Here is a 20,321-nt window from a genome sequence, read left to right as displayed (position 1 = left end):
CTTTGCGGATAAGATTGCACACACCTGGGTAAGGGTTTTATAACAAAATGACCCAGATGGGACTTGAACCCACAATCCCCAGCTCCGGAGGCTGATGCCTTATCCATTAGGCCACTGGGTCAACAATCGATTCCAAACGAAATGCAGTTTCACCGATGGAGGGTGTTTCTTTTTGAATTTTATGTCAAACATGTTGAGGCATGTGCAGAAACAAATCATGGCTCCCCCAAGGGACCACAGATGATCCTCTTATGATATTTTAGGCTGTGTCAGTCTCAGTCACCGGGCCATGACACAGACCACAACACCATCTGATTATGCTGCTATCCCCGGCACCCAAATCTGCATAGACACTCATACATACTGAAGATACATATGTCCTCTGCCTGGTTACAGGCTTTCAGTTTCACTATGTTTTTTTTAGGGGCTGTTAAACGCTGGACGCAGTGCTGCTCATGATAAACAAGACAGTCCACCCCGACCCCCCCATTATGTAAATGGCCAACTATGTCCTGTTTGCATACATTAAATACATGCAAATGTTCCATTCCCATGCAAGTTTGTTGAGTTATGGATGCACCATGAAAAAAAAACATTCATTACGTCTTAAAAGTTTCATAATTTTTATATAATTTGGTCAAAACCAAATACCAAAAACAAATTCTTAATAATAAATAGCAAACACTACTCCATCCCCTGGCAAACATGTCTTCCACCTCCTTCCTGTCTCATTCCCTATGGCAGCAGCTTTTCACACCTCTGATACTGATATGATCCAAATGTTTTCCCCCAATCTCTTGTTTTCCAGCCTCCAAAAAACAGCTGGAGCGGGTGTTTTCAGCCAGCTACCTATAAAATGGTTTTCCACACCAGTGACGTAATATGATCACTAATCATTTATAAAATTGTTTTTACTTTCTGAAGACAACTTAATTCTTTTTTTGACAGGCACCTAATGTGCAGATTGGTGTATGACTATTGGGGATCAATAATTACTCATCCTAGCCCTAGATGCCAGAGGTAAACAGAACAAGCTAAACGAAAAAGCACACAGCTAGCAGCTTGGCGGTAAAGGCTTTGGACAGCAAAGTTTTGCACTCGAATCACAGTGGGGTCCCACTGTTTTGCCTTCATACCTTTTTGATAAAAATATCCGGCTATATAAACGTGTGACATGAAGAGCTTTCACGGCACTGGCAAACCGACTAAAATAATAAATGCTCTGTAATGCCTACTCCTTAGTAAATAAAATATTTGCCAAGATTTTTTTCCTAAACAATTGTGCTCAGAGTACACAGCCTCCCACACTTGAGAACAAATTTCCATAAAATATTCGTTAAAAACATATAAATAATTCATGTGTCTTTGTTTCGTAGCAGGCCTGAATTCACACCTGGGTACCGTCAATATGCACCTCGGCTATTTTGTTTGTTTGCTTTGGTTATGAGCTCTTTCCCCAGCATCTTCTGTATCCCTGAATATTTTTTTATTATATAAACACAATAACATGCAAAGGCTGGCCAAAGAACTTTAAAGCTTCAAGGAATCACTTTCTTTGGAATCACACTCTGTGTTGGTCTCCGGCTGATTGGACGGTATTAACTGAGCCGCCGAGCTGGTAAACAAAGAGTGGCACAGCCCCCCTATAACAAATGCCCTATAACAACCCCTTAAAGAAACCACAGGAAGCAATCTGATTGGTCCGCAGAGTAGCTACTTCCTGTTGAGCTGCACAACCAGAGTTCCATGTGATACAGGTGTACAGGAAGAGCTTTTATGTAAACTTCAAGATCAGATCCAAGTGCTTCCCCCTTTGGTATGACTGGGGATCTGCTTGGGGGGTCAGAAACAGTGGCCACCTAACTGCCAGTCAGACCAAATCCCACCCCCTTCACCACGGTGATGCCCAATCCTGTGAAGTGGTGAGGCATCCCCAGCACAGCTACTTGAAAGATCAATGAGCACCCCCCATACACAACCAACCCACCCCCCCACCACCCTCACAGCTTCCACTCTTTGAATCTATCACTTTAAAAGTTGATGATATGATAATTAAATCAACACTCATCTGGGAAGGTGTGTGAGAGATGTGAGAGGAGTCTCTCTCTATCTCTCTCTCCATCTCTCTCTTTAGTTGCTTCGCTAGCTCTTTCTACCTTCAGGGCGGACAAATATGGCAGCTACTGGTTGTGGCTGCTCCCCCTCCAACTTGGATGGAAGGTATTTCCAGAGACGGCTGATTAAATTTTTATGTGGGGGGCGAAATGGCAGTGGACCCCTCTCCGGCTCTCTCCCGCGTGATGATTTATTGCCTGAAAAGAGCAGGGAACTAATTAACGTAGTAATTAATTAATATGAATTTGCATATTTGCATTTGCAATTAGTGCAGTCAACTGATTAGTCTGAAATGGGAAGTTTGACTCATCAGATGTTGCTGTGTTCAGTAGACCGGAAAGAACAGAGCCAGCTGAGGCATTTGGGGTGTGGGGGTGGGGGGGGGGAGGGGTCATCCACCATGGTGTTGTGTGTGTGTGCATCAATATATGTATCCTGTGTCTGTGGTACTGTGCAGTAGTGTGTTAATACATACACGTCACGCCATGTTCACATGTACGTGGACCAGTGTCTCTGTGTGCCCGTCGAGTTGCCTAATAGTGTAAATATATGTGTACATCATTTGTGTATGTATTATGTATATGTATATTGTCATACTGTGAAAATGTGCTACATTCCATGAACTGACTGATCTGCATGTCCATGCCCATAATACAACGCAATTAGCATGTATAAACATGCGCAGTATGTGCTCAACTCCTTTATAGTGTCTATATACATGCACCCATCTGTGTGTGTGTGTGTGTGTGTGTGTGTGTGTGTGTGGCACTTCATTGGGTAGCTACTCTTTCCCCCCACTCATAAACACCAGCACAGATGGGTGCCCGGATCCAGGCGAAATCCCCCCTCTGCCCCCCAGCCCCCCCCCCTCCCAATACGCCATGTGCATGTGAACGAGCTGCCAGCAACACAGGACATGGCCACGTCCTCCTCGGGAAGCAGCCCGGGCTCCGTGCACTTTCTGCACTGGGGGGGATACAGTAAGGACGGCAGGCACCTCGCATTCCGATGGGCAAGAAAACAAACACGGTGACCAATCACAGAGATGCATCGCGTGACAGCAGTAGGATGGAGGCACAAGGTACATACGGGGCACGGACGTTAGGATGGAGGCGCATGGTACATACCGGGCACGGACGTTAGGATGGAGGCGCATGGTACATACGGGGCACGGACGTTAGGATGGAGGCGCATGGTACATACGGGGCACGGACGTTAGGATGGAGGCGCATGGTACATACGGGGCACGGACGTTAGGATGGAGGCGCATGGTACATACGGGGCACGGACGTTAGGATGGAGGCGCATGGTACATACGGGGCACGGACGTTAGGATGGAGGCGCATGGTACATACGGGGCACGGACGTTAGGATGGAGGCGCATGGTACATACCGGGCACGGACGTTAGGATGGAGGCGCATGGTACATACGGAGCACGGACGTCCTTCATACTTGGGCGGCTTTAACGCTGCAGGCACTTTGTGTGCATTTGTGTGTGTGTTTGGGCAGAGTGGCGTGTGCAGCTCCTGTAACAGAGTGAGGGCGCCTGGGTGCCCAAGGTTTGTCTCCAATTAGCTGGAAAAACAGGGACAAATATGGAGAGTAAACACAGAAATGAGCAGATATGGCTGGAAGCTCAGCATCATAACGTAATATTTGTAGGTCCATACCTGTGGAGATGTTTTTAGACTTTTTGGATATAGGGAACCACTCTGAAGTCTTCCAGGATATGGAGTGCATTGGGTACAGAATCATTTCAGAAGACAGACCAGGAACCATGATGGGGCCACAGCCAGAAAAACCTGGTGACATGTCAGGGTCATGAGGTGACAAGGGCAAGCGGAATATATGTGTCCATATATATGGACCAGAAACAAGTTCTAGGCCCCTTAGAAGCATGTCATATTGGGCTCCTACACAGGCCAATCCAATTATGTTCCAATTGTTTTAAGGCCCCGATCGTCCTGTATTACACCCCCTATATGCGGCGCCTGACCACAGCTACACATACTGGACATGAAGGAGATGGTTATGGAGTAACAATCCACCTGGTATATACTTGGACATGTGCAGATGACAGAACTCAGTCTCAAGGTGAGAGGAATTTGCCTGGAACTGGTTGTCCCACATTTTTAACTCCCAAAATCAGCCTATAATCAGTGAGCATCATGACTGCCCCCCAACGTATGAGACAGCTGCAACACAAACTCGCCTCATTTACGCAGCAAGAGTGATTCACAAAGATCTGGATTAATTCTCTGGGCAACATGAAACCATAAATCACCCACAATGAGCTGGGTCACTGATTTAGTTGGAATGAAACTAAAATGTAACAGCTGACTATCACAAAGTGTACTTGATGTAACTTTACTCAGAACACACTGACTCTGGACCTGTGACACCCTGAATGGTTACTGCCATAAAACGCAAGCATTTAGGCCTAAATGTAATTGCAACATATCATATGTATATAATAGAATAGAATAGAATAGAATAGTGATACTTCATATCCCCATGGGGAAATTCTCCCTTTGCCTACCCCATCTTGCTTTCCAAGAGACACACACAGGAGAGAGTGAGTTTGAGGGTCACAGCACAGGGTCAGCCAGTGGGCAGCACCACTGGAGCTGGGGGTGAATTCTGCATGGAAGGGCCCAGACACATAGCTATACACAGCTATGTGTGTGTGTAGGGGTGTACGAACTAGGGGGTGGGATGTGCCCCCCTCAATAGTTAATTTTGACTTCAGTCATTCCCCAATAAACAGACAGTTATATTTATATTACTATATAAATATATACTCTCTCTTACACCACTGTATATTTGTGTCCTAAAACCCAATATCAAATCACACCTCATTGTCAACAAATATGTACATTTTATGTACTTCGATTTTAGTAATTAATCTTGTTGTAAGGGGGGATATAAAGTTTTAATCAGGATTTGAATGCCCGTTAAACAGCGATAAGTACTTTCCCGAAGCGGATGATGCTGGTATTAGCCTCCGGTCGGATTTGTTGACTGTGAATAAGAGCTTCTCGGTGCTTCCCGGTTACACGCGCCAGACGCGCGCTGCGGAGCGACGCTCCCGCGGGACTGAACCACGTGGCAGCCGCGGCCACGTGACGTCAGAACCAGATGGCATGGGTACCAGCTCTGGCAGTTGGCATCGGTGTCATTTCTCAAAAGAGAGAAAGAAAGCGGCAGCGAAAGAGAAGATCAGAGCATCGCCGTGACATGTCCAATGCCGAGCAAGAAATAGGCTTGCGCTCAATTTAAATGGGAATGGAAAAACAACTCTAAATGTTGCTACGAAATCTAGGTAAGAATAATCACCAGGGGATATTAATTTATTATCGGAAATCATGTGGCTAGGTTAGCGCTTTCTGAGAAAATATTCTTAGCCTTATTGAAATCCGTGCTTTTATCGCTTGTGGTATTACGTGTTAGTTATCTAAAAAGTCAGTCAGATCGTTCACATTCGGTATGTGGTGTAATTTATTTTTATTACACTTTCAAATAATCATTGATTATTCCCGGGTCAGACATATTATCTTTGGTTTATGTTGTTTCAGATAAGGCATTTTCTTGATAATAGTTCATTTCGAGTTTTAATAATAATATTTGGTAACTGTTGCATAATCACATTGCAGATCATTTTTGTCATTTAAACTGCCTTTTTACAGTTCTGCACGGCGATTTTCAGCGGGTAGGATCTGCGACAGGATTGCTCTGACTTTGCGTTATTCCCGTCTCTGGTAGGGCAATGCCGACCTTACCCTACGAAGAGCCAGCAATGATGCCAGAGACCCAATTTGGCACCTTCCCGCGAGACTGTGTCGCTGAAATCAGGGTCAGGAAACAGGACCCCTTTCCGAAAATTGAAACGTCACCGATTTCCAACCCGGAGGCAGAAAGGAAGCCCCAGGAGGAAGAGTCGGAGAAGGACGACGATGAAAGCGAGGAAGGCCAAGACGAGAACGGGCAGCCCAGGCGCAGAGGACCAAGGAAAAAGAAGATGACCAAAGCGCGAATCGACAGGGTTAAACTGCGACGCATGGAAGCCAACGCCAGAGAGAGGAACAGGATGCATGGGCTAAACAACGCACTGGACAGCCTCCGAAAGGTGGTGCCCTGCTACTCCAAAACGCAGAAACTGTCCAAAATAGAGACGTTGCGCCTGGCGAAGAACTACATCTGGGCGCTGTCGGAAGTCCTCAGCACCGGCAAGAGACCCGACCTGTTGACCTTCGTGCAAACTCTGTGCAAAGGCTTGTCCCAGCCCACCACCAACTTGGTAGCCGGCTGCCTCCAGCTTAACGCCAGGAACTTCATCGCGGATCACAACGGGGATGCGTCTCTGTGCGGCAGATCTCCGTACGACGCGCTGTACCCACCTTACCACAGCCCCGATGTCGGCACGCCCACCGGGCACGGCGGCCCCAGCGCGGACAGCTCTAAGGCCTTCAGATCATACAGTTACTGCAGTGCCTACGAGTCCTTCTACGAGAGCACGTCCCCCGAATGCACCAGTCCCCAGTTTGATGGTCCCCACAGCCCGCCCATGAACTTTAACGGGATATTTTCCCTTAAACACGAAGATCCTGGTGAGTATGGCAAGAGTTGCCACTACGGCATGCGCTACTGCGCGGTGCCCGCCAGAGGTGCCCTGGGCCAAAACTCCACGTTTAGAGGGTCCTGCGACATCCATTTCCCGTATGATATACACCTACGCGGCCAGGCCTTCTCCACCCAAGAGGAGCTAAGCACGACTTTTCACAATTGATGAGGAAAAAGCAAATCGCGGTCCCCTTTCGCCCTCTAATGACAAAAAACGGACTCCACGTAGACGTTTATTAATACAAACATATTGTACTTTATATGACAGCTAGTTGCAAGTCATTTCACATTAATGTGTTTTAATAATGGGGACATATTCGGTGAGCACACAAGAAACAAGAAAATATCAAACCACCGGCTTTTATTTCTTGAAACAAGATTAACTGAATTCAACAGAAAAGTGCTTTTTGTTTCGCTTAAATTGGGTTGAAATGTAAGAAGTACGTGTTGCCCTTGTTAAAATTATACAATTATACAGCATACATTTTGGCCAAACTGAAATAAATCACAATATATAGCTAATTTGCTACGGTGACAACAGCGATACAGTGTTTCATAATTATTAACTGCTGCTGTCCGGGGCTCATTTTTATGTGTTACGAGTAATCTGGTGTAATAAATACAAAAGCAATAAAGGGAAAACGAACTATGCAATAAAAATCGTATTTGCCCTTAAAATACCATTGTTGAAATCGAATAAAAGTAGGCCTACGTATTAATCGTATTAAGGAGTCATGGTGGTTTGCCTGACAAATTTGTTTTATAAATTAGAAACTAAGTTTTAAACTCCACCGGATGACAAAGAAAAGTTATTTTAACCGTACATTTCAGTTTATGAAAAAGTGTAATACATGATAAATACAGATTTTGTCTGCAGTCTTGAGTATTTCACTATAGAATGAATGGAGGATAATTAGTGGAGTGAGTTCGATTATTCACGTCGGCTTCCGTGTAACATACGTGTGTCTATAAATTCCGAATGGTTACTGAGATTTGCTGAGCTATTCTAATTTTCCCGATTATGTGTGAATGGAAGTTCATAGTAGGCTATATATTTGTCGAGGTTTATTAACATCACCCAGCCAGTCAGACACGGAGTGGTCGCGTGCGGTGGAACGCCTAAAAAGAGGGTCTTCACACGAGTGCACATGCGGTGACGTCATTAGCGCTTTATGGAAATGGACACGCGGACGTCAATTTATTGGACCCGTCAATTAAAGTGTTTAAACAAAACACTGCAGTTTACATGTAAATATAATTTGTTTGGAATGTGGGTTTTGTGGCAATGTATTATGCAGGTGTAATGTTTTGTTTAACCATGAGTTAATTTTTTTGTCATTATTATGTTGTTATTATTTTGTTATTATTACCTTCCCACAAATGTACAGTTGTTATTCGTGTTGAGGTCTTGTACCTATGGTGGTTCAAAATCATATTTACAAGCCTAGCTAAATGTACATTGTAGGAATGAAACCTGTAGAATATTCTCGGTGGAAATGATTGTATTCAAGTGTCTTATCATTTTAAGAGCGTGGAGATTCTCTGCCTTAATTTCAATGAAACCTTTGGCACGTGTCAGTTATGCAATGGCATGGATGTCCTGAGTTGTGGCTTTGTACAAATTTTATGTTTCTATTTGATATCTTAAGACGAAGAGTTTTGTTAAAGACGAAAATTCGTCATGCACTAAACTGTTATTCTACATATTTGTAATCGACAATGACGTCGTTTTGTACAGCAAACTGAAAATAAAACTATAAAACGAAACCTTTCGATTTCGATGTTTTAAAGGTGATATTTATGCGCCTCAATAGTGAAGATATAAAAAAATTGCTTTATGCTACACAGCATATCAGATTTAGAGTAGTAAGATAGGAAAACATTTTTTTTTCAATTAATTTTAACAAATTGTATTTTCATTTTATACAATTCAGATAACTGCAGTCTGCAGTTACATGGTCCACAGCTCTTTAGATTACAAACCACATTTTTGTATAATACACATTAAATAGGCAGTTTTAAATAGGCCTACCAGTACTGGTTATTATAATTAATTTCAGTTACATGTATATATACAGATATGCACAGTACATTTTTTGTGCATTGAGATCATAAAAATATAACAAAAATGTATAAACGTTTCTTTTTATAATTTATCATTGAGTATTCTTTATAAATTGGGTTGTTTTATGTGATTTTTGCAGGTACTCAACGGGTAATTATTCTTTTTAAATTGTGCATATAACAAACTATGTGTAAATTATCGGTTGCGAAAGTCACTGCAAAAAATTTTCGGGGCCTAGTTTAGGGTCCTGAGAGAAGCATATCGGTGTCATATAAGCTTCACACCAGAGGAGCTAAGAAATACTTATTACGAAAATTACACTTGTTTTTTTTTACCCGACTAAACTTTACAAATAGTATCAAACACTACAGCGACCGCTCAAACAAAGCAATATACTTGATGACCCATTTTAAATGTCTATTTTCGTTAGAGTTCCATATAAACGAATATATGACGCTATATCTCCAGTTATTTTATCTGCCTTTTTGCGTCAAACACAATTATTCATGTTTAATCTGCTGCTATTCATACATGAAATTACTTGTTGCTCGATATCTTAGTTCAGCCTATTCGTAATGTGGAGTTTCGGTTATCCGCAAGTATAAATGTTTTATCAAAACAACTACAAAAACCGTCGGAACTGTACCATCCCATACTTTAGACTATTTAAATCAGAGTAGCTTCAATATGAAACACTTGAATCATTCGAACCTCAGGGACAAATAAAAGAGGGTGCAGTAAGTAACCATATATGTCTAATAAATATCAGCACTTCGACCTGTTTGACTGAATTGCTGCGTTTTAAATAAACCGCCTTCGGGTGAAAGAACAGCATATTGTATATTGAATAACTCTTTGTGAGCGACCGAGGTCAGCGATGTGTCAAAAGTAAAAAACAGAAGTTGCCTCCTGAGAGCCAAAAGTAGCTTGGGAGTTGGACGCCGGCCAGGCAGCGACAGACTGCGGATGCGAGAATGAGCCCGGCCTCTCGGTAATCCCCATGCGACTGTGCACCAGTATCTCCAGAGAAGAGCATGACAGCAAGCGAAAGCAAGGTATCGGACGACTTACCTCACGACGAACTGCACCGATCAGGGGACTTCGCGTCACGCCACGGTGCACCCAGCCGACGTGGGTGGTTTTTACTGCGCTCTTTGTCTTATGGCGCATGACCAGTGAGACCGCTTTTTGGCCATTACCCAACTTATATTATTTAAAGAACTACATTTCTAGGTGTTCTGTAGAGACACACGCATGCCACACTACATACTTTAAGAATACTGATTATATGAATGAATGAATGAATGAGTTAATTAATGAATGAATGAATGAAATATTTGGGCCAGGACTATAATCGATTTAACATGGGTTCATACATTTTTTTCTCGTTTGCCTCGGCGCCAGTTTCACAGCAAATTAGTATGTCGAGTCAAGCGCGGCCTAACCGGCGTCTCAGAATGACTGATTATTTACCGATTTCGGTCATTATTCGCCGAATCTGTAGCTACTATATAGTTACAGCCGGATCGCAGCCACTCTGTGGCCCTTCACGGTACCTATATGTGAACAGTAATAATCATTTTTGTAGTCGGATATAAATATTAAGTTAATTTTATACGCAAGTCGGAGTTAACAGGTAGAAGTAAGGGAAATCAACTCACCTAATAATAACATTATTATTATTATTATTATTATTATTATTATTATTGACGATTAATAATAATAATAATAAGATAATAATAACAATTATTATTATTAACAGCAACGATAATAATAACAACAATAATAATAATTTGATTTTACTGTTGCTACTATACGACTACTATAATAATAATAATAATAATAATAATTATTATTATTATTATTATTATTGTTAAATATAGACTATTAAATATATTTATCAACTGTGACACCCAACAGAAAACATATTTTATTTTAAACCGGTCTGTAACAAAACCCCAAACCATGACCCATCTGTCAAGCACTAATTAAAAAGAAAACAGTGTGGCACGTGCCTATTTAAAGACTTGGCAGGCACCGCGCGACTGCTGGAAATCAGCCACTGTTCGCCAGTGGGTTCAGCATTCTTCAATGGCAGGTTGGATCTCTTTAATTCTGCCCCGTTTCGAGGTTATTACTTATGAAACTATAGGGGGGAGACATACATTTTCACAACCATAGTAAATACGCCCACTGTGCCAAGAAACTATGCGAAAAATTGATTAATCTGTCCTAAGCGAGTAATTTGTTTTATTGCTGCACATTTGTTTTCATGCGCTAAAATAACAGTTTCTATGGACCTTTTTAATGAATGAAATGGGCTAACATTGAATTAAAAAACATTCTGTTCAATGCAGATTAAATAAATCCTGCTTTTTATGAATCAGCTATAGGTAGGATTTCTTCCAGAAGTGACTGAAGGTTGACAAACCCCGTCTGTAATTACCCACACGTTACCCGGAAGAAGGGCAGTAATATGTCTCCCGAACCATCTAAGTGCTGCAAATCATCACCGGAAATTGCCGCTGTAGTCAAGAAGAAACTGCGCCCCCGCGCCACATTTACAATCATTGGCTTGATTAATAAGCTACCTCAAAGTTTACCGTAACAGGTCTTGTAATGCATTAATTACGGGGAAATATTTCATACGTTTCATTAATAAATTAAGCCTACGGGAGAATGTCTCATAATGCCATGATTAATATATCCTATTTGCACACTTCTCTTGAAATAATCTTATAGGTTGATCTATTAAGAAATAAGATAATTGGCCTATACATTAGGATATGCTAAAGTCATCCAATATTTTATCAGACGTTTATTAAACCATTCTAGAGCAATTTACCATTTTTTAATTTACCAGGTATTGTTAAAATAGCGTCTGTTTAAACGCTTTACACCAGCTCATATTGTTGAAAAGGAGTGCTTCTTAACCCGTAATTTATTTTCTGCGTTTTAGACCGTTTTAAATCAATTTCGGTTATGAATATTGTCCAAAAAGCAGTCGGTTTGTTTGTCGTAGGCCTACTTATTGAGCGCCAGTTCCCTGAAATTTTGCTTCAGCAATATATCCATCCATCCATCTTCCGTACCCGCTTGTCCTTTGCAGCGTCGATGAGGTCCGGAGCAAACAGCAAGGCAGGGAATAAAACCTCACGTAAAGGACAACCCAGTGCAGTAAGTAAAAATGGCAAACTTTATAAATCGGTCGCAGGTAAATATTATAAGCCATGGAAGTTAATTTGAGGAAAAGCATCTCTGCGGCAACAGAATATTATTACTAGGAGACTAAAATTTCCGTTAGGTGATGGTGTCGATTTCCTATGCAGATCAGACTTCTGTGGGTTGTAGACCTATCTTAAAAATCAAACGTGCCACTGAAAAGGAAACTAACAATGTCTTTCTTATTTAATGTGAATGCTGCGAATATGATCTTTTCATGTTTTAACGTTATTTTTCACGTTCTCTTTCGGCCAAAAAACTTATACAGTACGCTGGTATTCGATACTCAGTTGGGCCTGGGCTTTACATATATGCTACACTTGTGCGGGTCCTGAGTTCACTTGTGCGGAGTTACACACTATCCAAGCAACTAAGTGCAAGCAATGTTATAACGTTAAAATAAACTCCCTCCTAAAGATCGAGCTATGTTTACAACAACTGATTGTTATTATTACTGTTATATATTGCTCAGAGCCTCTTCTAGTGAATCTATACAGGTAGACTAGCTATCTACTGAGGCTTTTCTCACAGAAGAACCTTTCTCAGTTTTGCCTGGTGCTATTGATTTCAAAGCAGGCTGCTAGACCTAAACATCACTGTCTGCCTGACATCTACTGCTATGCTTACCAAACATCAGGTTCACCAGGTACCAAAGGGCTTATGCTGTAATATGCGGAAGAATCACAGAAGCACCTGGGTGTTCAACTCAATTTCGGCAGAGTTAAACCACCTCAGAGATGGATCCAAACACACCAGGATCTAACACTCACTCTGAGCTGGGCCACTTTCAGTGTGACATGGACACCTGGGTATCTTGGATACAAATAGTCCCGTCGCTGATAAATTCCTGCTAATTAAAAGTGAAAAACATCCTGCCCCTGTGATGCCGATTAGTCTGGTCACATGACCAAATGCACCCCCTCCCCCGGATTTTTTTTTTCCGTGCTACTCACTTCCCCAAAACTCTACCCACAGTCTTGCCACCACAGATGGTCTGGGAGACAGAATTCTCCCCATTAAATTCCTAATAATCTTTTTTTTTTCCATGAGTAGGCAAGCGGTGAAGTTGGGGGGGGGTGGCGTCCTTTTAATTAGAGGGTTTTAGGAGGTAAGCCCGTCTGAAACAGCCCATCCTCCGGGGAGGTGACTGCAGGTGCCAGCAGCTCGTTTGCATTCCAGATCGGGGTTGTCCTGGACCCCAGCCCGGCTCGCGGGACCAGCCCCACTACCTGGACCTGGCACCTCCGTGTCAGTATCCTGACCGCTTGGGGGTGGGGGGCGGCATTTGAGGGGGGCTACGGTCCATGAGGAGTCTGAGAGTACAGTGGAAAGCTGTGGCAATTAGTAAGTGCCCAGTTTCTAGCAGTACTTACTGGGCATGTTTATAGTCATACAGGAAAATAAATCAATATATACACCATTTACAGTTTATATCTACAGTGTATATGCAGTATATACTGTAAATATATGCATACTTAGTATAGGAGAACTCTCTGGCCTATAATAGGTGTGACTGTGGAATATGTGTAATGCTTTGACATTTTGATTAGCAAATAATAATGGGACATAGTTCACAAAGAATCCTAACCAGATGGGCATTTTTGTAATGTCCTCACTGCCCCCTTCAGTCCTGGAGGACTACAGGAGTGCACTGGAATACCATCAAAAACCAGAAGTGGATAAGAATGTGTTTAATATGTGAGGGGACATGATTTAAAATGAATAAGATGCAATATTATATTAGCTTAATAGCATATTACATGCTCCTCACTTTCTAAAGATATATATGTTAAGAAGAATATTTCAAAACTACTTTTACGGAAGTTAACATTCATTTCAACATGTGTTTGATCTGTAGTTATTAGGGCTGTCAATAGATTAAAATATTTAAACATTATTAATCGCACAACTGTCCATAGTTAATCAAAAATTAATCGCAAATTAAATCATGAATTTATTCAATATTCAACATTTACCATTAAGGGATTTTTTCAGTTGTCAATATTGTTAGCAATATTAGAGTTGGCAAGGCATGATTACTTTTTGCAAATGTATGCATTTATTATTGGAAATCAATTACCAACAATAAACAACTACAAAGATTGTCCTAAGATCATCAGAAACCCTTCATCACTTAAGAAAAACTCGAGCCCAACAAGAGATCGGCACATTGACCTGCTAAATATTACATATTACTTAGTCACATAACTATGTATAGATCACAGGTCGGGAACCTTTTTAAAACAAAAAGTCATTTTATCCTACATGTCTGACCCAAGATTTACAAAGAGCCCCAATAGAATAGACAGAGAAGAGGGTTTGAGATATGATTTTAATGCAATATCGGTATATATGCATTTAACACGAAAACAAAACTTCAAGTAGGCTACAAAAAATAAAGAAATACAATTTTGGAGGGGGGGTTCTCAGTTTTAAATCACTCGGACGCGTAACAGCGCAAAGGTGACTAATATCACAATATTGTTCAGTTCTGTAGCGATAGTCTTCACCCTCACCCAAGTTGGTTTGGCTCTGCAGTTGTCTGCCCTTCACTCTCCACTTCAATACTTGTGACTGTGCTGACCGAGCAGTGCAAAATATCCTCACCACTCTGAACTCAGTTGGCTATAATATGTAAATCGGAGAAAATATAATAATTTTACGAAGATCTGGGAAGGCGTGGTGACGATTTACTACGAAAAATATATGAAAGAATTATAAGTCCCAATAAACTTAATAAACCTACATCCAATCGCGGACACTGAAGGAAACTCCGGAAAGCATACCATTTGACTGGAGACATACTCTCATAGAGAATGACTTTGAGGAAGATGTAAATTATGCAGTTAAGACGTCACAGAAGCGCCTCATTCACATATATATATAGCTAAAGAAATACCTAAATGAAAAATAATAATATTAAAAATTATTTATATTTACGAAAGTATTATTATAATATGTTAAGACATGAAAATGCGAATGCGTCTATCGTTCTGAGAAGAGCCGCAGCATGGTATGATATTTAAGACTATATGTACTTCGGTGGTAACTTATTTCACATAACTGCAAATGTCTTTGGTCTTGTCGACGAACCCAACTGACAGAATTTTGAAGCTGAACCTGCCATTCAAAATACCTTTTCCTTTGTTCATTATTTTTTCCGAGCTGCCGTCTGACTCAACACGCGTTAATGTCATCAAAAAAATTAGTCACGTTATAATGAATTCCCGTTGACGCGCTATTATCGCGTTAAATTTGACAGCCCTAGTAGTTATATAATTCATATTTGGAGCATTCATACAGAGATCATTTTGCGCTTTTGTGTAGTGTTTAAAGCAGGGGTCTCCAACTCCGGTCCAGGAGAGCTACTATCCCGTAGGTTTTCTATCCTACTTCTGGTGAGCCACACCTGTTCCTGGTATTTACCTGAGAACAGGTGTGGCTGTCATCAGTTTAACTAACGTTTAGTCAAAACACATAAAATCTATGTACTCCAACATCTTGGCTTGGAATGTTTTGGCAAATAAATTCCGACCAGAAAGACATTTGTAGAATTAATGGCTAATTGAGATTCCTTGATTTGCCAATTAAACTTAATAGCCCATGGAATGTTGGGCGAGATATGTTTATTACAAAAAAAGGGGGAGAGAAAGCCACCATTTGTTGCAGTGGGTCTGGCAGCCTCCCAGTTGTTAAAATTAGGCTCCAGTTTTACAGCTAGCATATTAATTCCCATCACCAGAGAGAGTGTGGTTGTATAGTAGGTGCCGTGTTAATGTCTCCCACATTCCCAGTTTTGTGGCTGAGATGTTTATCGGGGCTCTGGGAAAAGATCTTGGCTTTCACCACCTCTAATGTTTAACGCATTTAGCGTTTATCTCGGGGGGTCCCACCGAGGGCGAGGCCATGTGCCCCCAAAATCAGGTGTCTGAGCAATTAAAAGGGTAAGTGTGTGTTTGTGTGTACATGTGAAGCGAAAATGAATTGACACTTTTTTTTTCCATTTGCATAAGTATGATCACAGGACCAGAACTCGTTTTGCATATCCCATCTTACTGTCCTTTGAGGGACACACATATACAGCTGAGAGCAAGGCATGGAGTCCAAGTGCATTGGCAGCCATTTATCTGGCACCCCCCTGGCATTTCGGGGGGGGGGTTAAAGGCCTCGTTCAAGGGCCCGACAGCAGTGTGAGTATTTTGCCAAGGATGGGATTCAAACCTTCCGATGAAAGGCGTAGAGATCTAACCAACTGCAGCACACAGCATGCATATGTGTGTGTGTGTGTGTGTGCGTGCATGACATTTGTGTCCCTCTCTTCTCACGTGTGCTGATGAGTGTGTTGGTCAGTGTCCCCTTCTATGCAGTTGCGAGTTGTGCCTGTACTCACGTGTCACTCTGCAGCCACATCCTCACCCACACGTCTCTGTGGCTGCATGTTCACGCAGTTGCCACGGGGACAAGCACTAGCTGGAATGTGGACTCGAGGCTGAAGCCCTCAACAGCAGCCCCTGTCACATGCTCTAGTCACATGACACATTGGTCACCCCGCGAGTGAATTAATCAACATTTACAGTAGCCCTGCAAACACATGTGATGTGTATTTTTTATACAGTAGACCTGCAGTAAAAACGAGCAGCTTGAGAAACACCAGATACCCCGATGCCCTGCTAAGGTCTCACTGCGGAGTGGCTCTTGTCTTTTGATATGGTACCCCCTCCTGGGGTGCGGGCCAACCATTTGTGGCGTTCACTTTCCTCTTTTCCCCCTCTTTTTGCTGGCAGACATTTGACACGTCGCTCATTAACTAAATAAAACAGTCGCACGTTCTGTCACGTTAAGGGTCCCTGCTCCCTGACTCCCTGCTTTCACCTTTTCCGCCCTCCGTGCGTGTGTCACATTTGCGCACATGTCACGAGTGCATGAGGTGTTTCTTTAGCGTAATTTCCTCTGGGATCTGCATTAGCGCTAATGCGTTTGGTGCTGCTGCACCGCAGTCACAGGGATCTGGGATCCAGGCTGCTTGGCTGGTGTTTGGATTCCAGGAAAGGCCTCGATGGTGCCCCCTGGAGGCAGGACCCATAGCTGCTCTGGTGAAAGTGTGCGATTTAGGTGTTTTGTCTCTATCTCTCTTTCTCTAAAATAAGCAGCATATGATTAGCGATCTGCTGTTAAATTGCTCTTTGATTCGAGGGCTGCGGCTGTTTTACCCGGCATGTTCTTCCCTCTCTCACCCTGTTCGACTCCCCTGCTGAGGCCGCAGACAGACGGACGGCACCGCGGTCTTGCCGCATTGCCGTCGACAGCATCAGAACCGCGGGGCGTCTGTGCGTGCATATGCCGCCGGATTCAGGGAGGGTATGGGTCTGTGTGCGTGTGCGTGGGTGGATTTTTTGATGCTGTGGGGACAATTTTTCAATGCAATCAGAAAACTAAAAATACCTTAAGTCTCATATTTAGTTTGGCTACTTATGGTTAAGGTTAAGGTCGTCATGTTGTGATAAGAGTTTTCCCCATAGAAATGAATGGAGAGTCCCCACAAAGATATGTGTCATGGGGTGATGCAGCCGACGATAATGCGATGCATGTCTTGCATTTTTTATTTAGAATTATTCTGAAATTCAGAAATGTAGTAACTTCTCCTAAAAAACACCAAGAGATCCTAAATGCTAAATTATAGGCCTTTATGTCGGACCGTAAGAAGCTTATATTTACCTCTTAAGCTTGTAACCTCTAAATCCACTGGATGCTTAAAAAAGAATTTCATCAAATGCCAAGAAGTGGATTGGCCAAAATCCTACCATCCTCTTAGTATGTTCAAATGGAGGATGTACTTCCCCTTGAAGCCGCGAATCCCGCTTGATAGCCAAGCCTATGTCCATTCCAGATTCTGGGTACCTTTATCATAATCCTGGGATATTTAAGTACTAAATGCTTAACATCGTCTTAGTAAAAATGCAATAGACTCTCTTACTGTAAGAAGCAATTATTCACCATAGTGAATTCTGACAGTAATTCTGATCAAAATGCATTTTTCCCAAGGACATGGCATTTAAAAAAATGTAGCCTACATAGTCATTTTTATCTGTCAAAACATTTTGCCTCAGACACATTTGTCTGTATACAGACTGGTGGACAATCTCTGGATAATCACTCTAGTTAGCTCAGTAGGCATGATCTACCTGCCTTGTTTTGTTTACTTGTATATACTCTGTGGTGCTGGTTGGTTAGTGCTTTATATTAATGCACTATGTAATGTTATTTTTGTAATCTACTTTATTTCTCTTAAAAATGACTAGATGCACATAAATTCCTTGTACTCGGGCTGAGCAAGCTGATTCGGGTTTTGATCCTCTGAGTTTCCCTTTTTTAACTTGCTAATGAAAACGTCACCTACATTTGCCTAAACTGAGTTTTATTTTAAATGTGGTATCTTTCAGCATTTGTTAGTTTGGACTGCATCACAGTCTCCACATCTGCCCGGACTGCAGCAGAATGGGGATCGCCTGTTTTTTTTCCAGAACACGCTTCTCAGTTTTTGTGGGCTGGTGTTACACTCACAGACTGGGGCGGTTTTATTCCCGTCGTTAATCATTTTTCTACAGACCCGATAAAAAAGAAATTTAACACTCTTCATGCCAGCTGAAAAAAATGCCATCGGACCCTCGAGATTCATCTGCTTTCGTGTTACTAAGAGGGACTTTGTAGTTAATCTTTTTAGCGACAGGATGTACAGATGAGGAATAAACTTTTTTTGGGGGGAGGGGTGCGGGAGCAAAAATGTGGACTGTCTGGCGGAGAGCTCAGAAGGAGCAAAAACATGGACCGACTGCGGATCCCTACGGACCAGACTGGGCACCAGTGAGTTAGATAGACAGTCCTCTACATTCCCGTTTCAGGCCCTCTGTCTGTCGTCCATGTTTCATTTTATTGCAATTTTATTTCCTGTAGTTGTAAGCTGTCACTTTACATACTTCCGAATGAGTGCAGGTTGAGCCCAAATCCTACCTCACTGTCATGAGTCCGATAAAACCAAACAATTACTGTACTTCACCAATAGAGTCTTCCCTCATGTTCCTGTCCATGACCCCATACAGATCTCAAAAAAGGAGCTTGCATGCACCAATATGCGGCAGTTACTCTCGGACCCTCAAGGGGGCAGCGTAGGGGGGGGGGGGTGGGACGCTGACAAAATATAGGCAACCTATTTCAAAGGGTCTCCGCATATGAAGGCTGCTCTCTACTGTTTTGTACCAGTATGGTGTCCTTATCGTGTTTTTCTCTGGCATGTGCTGGGGGGGGGGGGCACAAACGGTGATTCGCATTGGTCTGCCAAGGCCTGTGAGCTGTTCTAACGGGAGGCTGGGGTGAACGGCGTGTCAAGCCACATAAATATCATGTTTACCATGTTTATCAATGGGACCCAGAGATTCCAGTTGTGTGATAATCCCCCGGTCCAGCAAATAATATTCTGTGGTGAACATACACAATCATTTCTGTTACATACTGCAAAGCTAGTAGAATCTACTAGAAGCTTCGGGACAAGCAACTAACAAAAACATTTTCCCTTGCTATTAAAGTGATGTTTTAAGACAAAAATAACAAAAAAACCTGCGGGTGGGGGGGGGGGGGAGAGCAATAAACAGGGAGGCAGGTGTTGATGATGCAAATGAAACAGATGACAGATGGCCGGCGCGTAGCTCGCGTGCTGTGTGGATAATGGATAGAGGTAATCAAATTCCTCTGTGGCTCCGTGACTTTCTTTAGAACTTTCCCATCAAATGGCACATTTTTGGGAAACAAACGCCCTGGCCGCACCACTAACTCGCCCCGGAGCCCTGCAGGCCTTCACAGAGGTCACATGACCGTCACGCTCCCTTGAAGGCTCCATTGCGTACATGTAACTTCTACAAAATATTGTTTTTCCCCATCTTTTTTCCCCAATTGTCATTTTTTTCCTGAAATGTAATAGTTTGGGCAATCTCTCAAGTCTGAACCCCCAGCATGTGTGTTGTCTGGTATTTGTAATGGGCATTAGGGTGCCCCTGGAGGTTAATTAATATCCCACAAGAAATGGGTCTGACAGAAACACCCCACGCATACTAGAAAGATACCAGTTATACGACTCCCTCCCTCAGCACTGACATTATGTAGCACCCCCCTGAATGGTATCACTGAACAGGCCTCAGCAGTGAGATCATGCAGTGCCCCTCTGGAATGGTATCACTGAACAGGCCTCAGCAGTGAGATCATGCAGTGCCCCTCTGGAATGGTATCACTGAACAGGCCTCAGCAGTG

The 20,321-nt window shown here is 42.5% G+C and overlaps 2 protein-coding genes and 1 non-coding gene across 5 annotated transcripts in view; 1 reads left to right on the top strand and 2 right to left on the bottom strand.

The window, feature by feature from the left end:
• itprid1 (ITPR interacting domain containing 1) overlaps positions 1-9,932 on the bottom strand; it is a 33,362-nt gene extending 23,430 nt beyond the window's left edge. For both annotated transcript variants that reach the window (XM_023790592.2, XM_023790594.2), the window contains exon 1: positions 9,873-9,932. The gene's annotated coding sequence lies outside the window, so the exon portion shown is untranslated. The remainder of the gene's footprint in view (positions 1-9,872) is intronic.
• Positions 49-121, bottom strand: trnar-ccg (transfer RNA arginine (anticodon CCG)). Its single transcript has one exon. It is a non-coding gene; the product is annotated as a tRNA-Arg (tRNA).
• neurod6a (neuronal differentiation 6a) lies at positions 5,247-8,503 on the top strand. 2 transcript variants are annotated; one of them, XM_023790597.2, is made up of 2 exons: positions 5,247-5,438; positions 5,803-8,503. In XM_023790597.2, exon 2 carries the CDS (start codon positions 5,883-5,885, stop codon positions 6,900-6,902), a length of 1,020 nt encoding a protein of 339 aa, XP_023646365.1. In that variant the 5' UTR covers positions 5,247-5,438; positions 5,803-5,882; the 3' UTR covers positions 6,903-8,503. The 2 variants fall into 2 exon arrangements, with proteins under 2 accessions (XP_023646365.1, XP_023646364.1); XM_023790596.2 differs by having other exon boundaries at positions 5,250-5,438; positions 5,879-8,503.
• Positions 9,933-20,321: the final 10,389 nt, after the last annotated feature.

This window comes from Paramormyrops kingsleyae, chromosome 4 (assembly GCF_048594095.1).
Source record: "Paramormyrops kingsleyae isolate MSU_618 chromosome 4, PKINGS_0.4, whole genome shotgun sequence".
Taxonomy (NCBI): domain Eukaryota; kingdom Metazoa; phylum Chordata; class Actinopteri; order Osteoglossiformes; family Mormyridae; genus Paramormyrops; species Paramormyrops kingsleyae.
The sequence above is the reverse complement of the archived record's forward strand: the minus strand, read 5'-3'. Positions and strand labels throughout refer to the sequence as shown.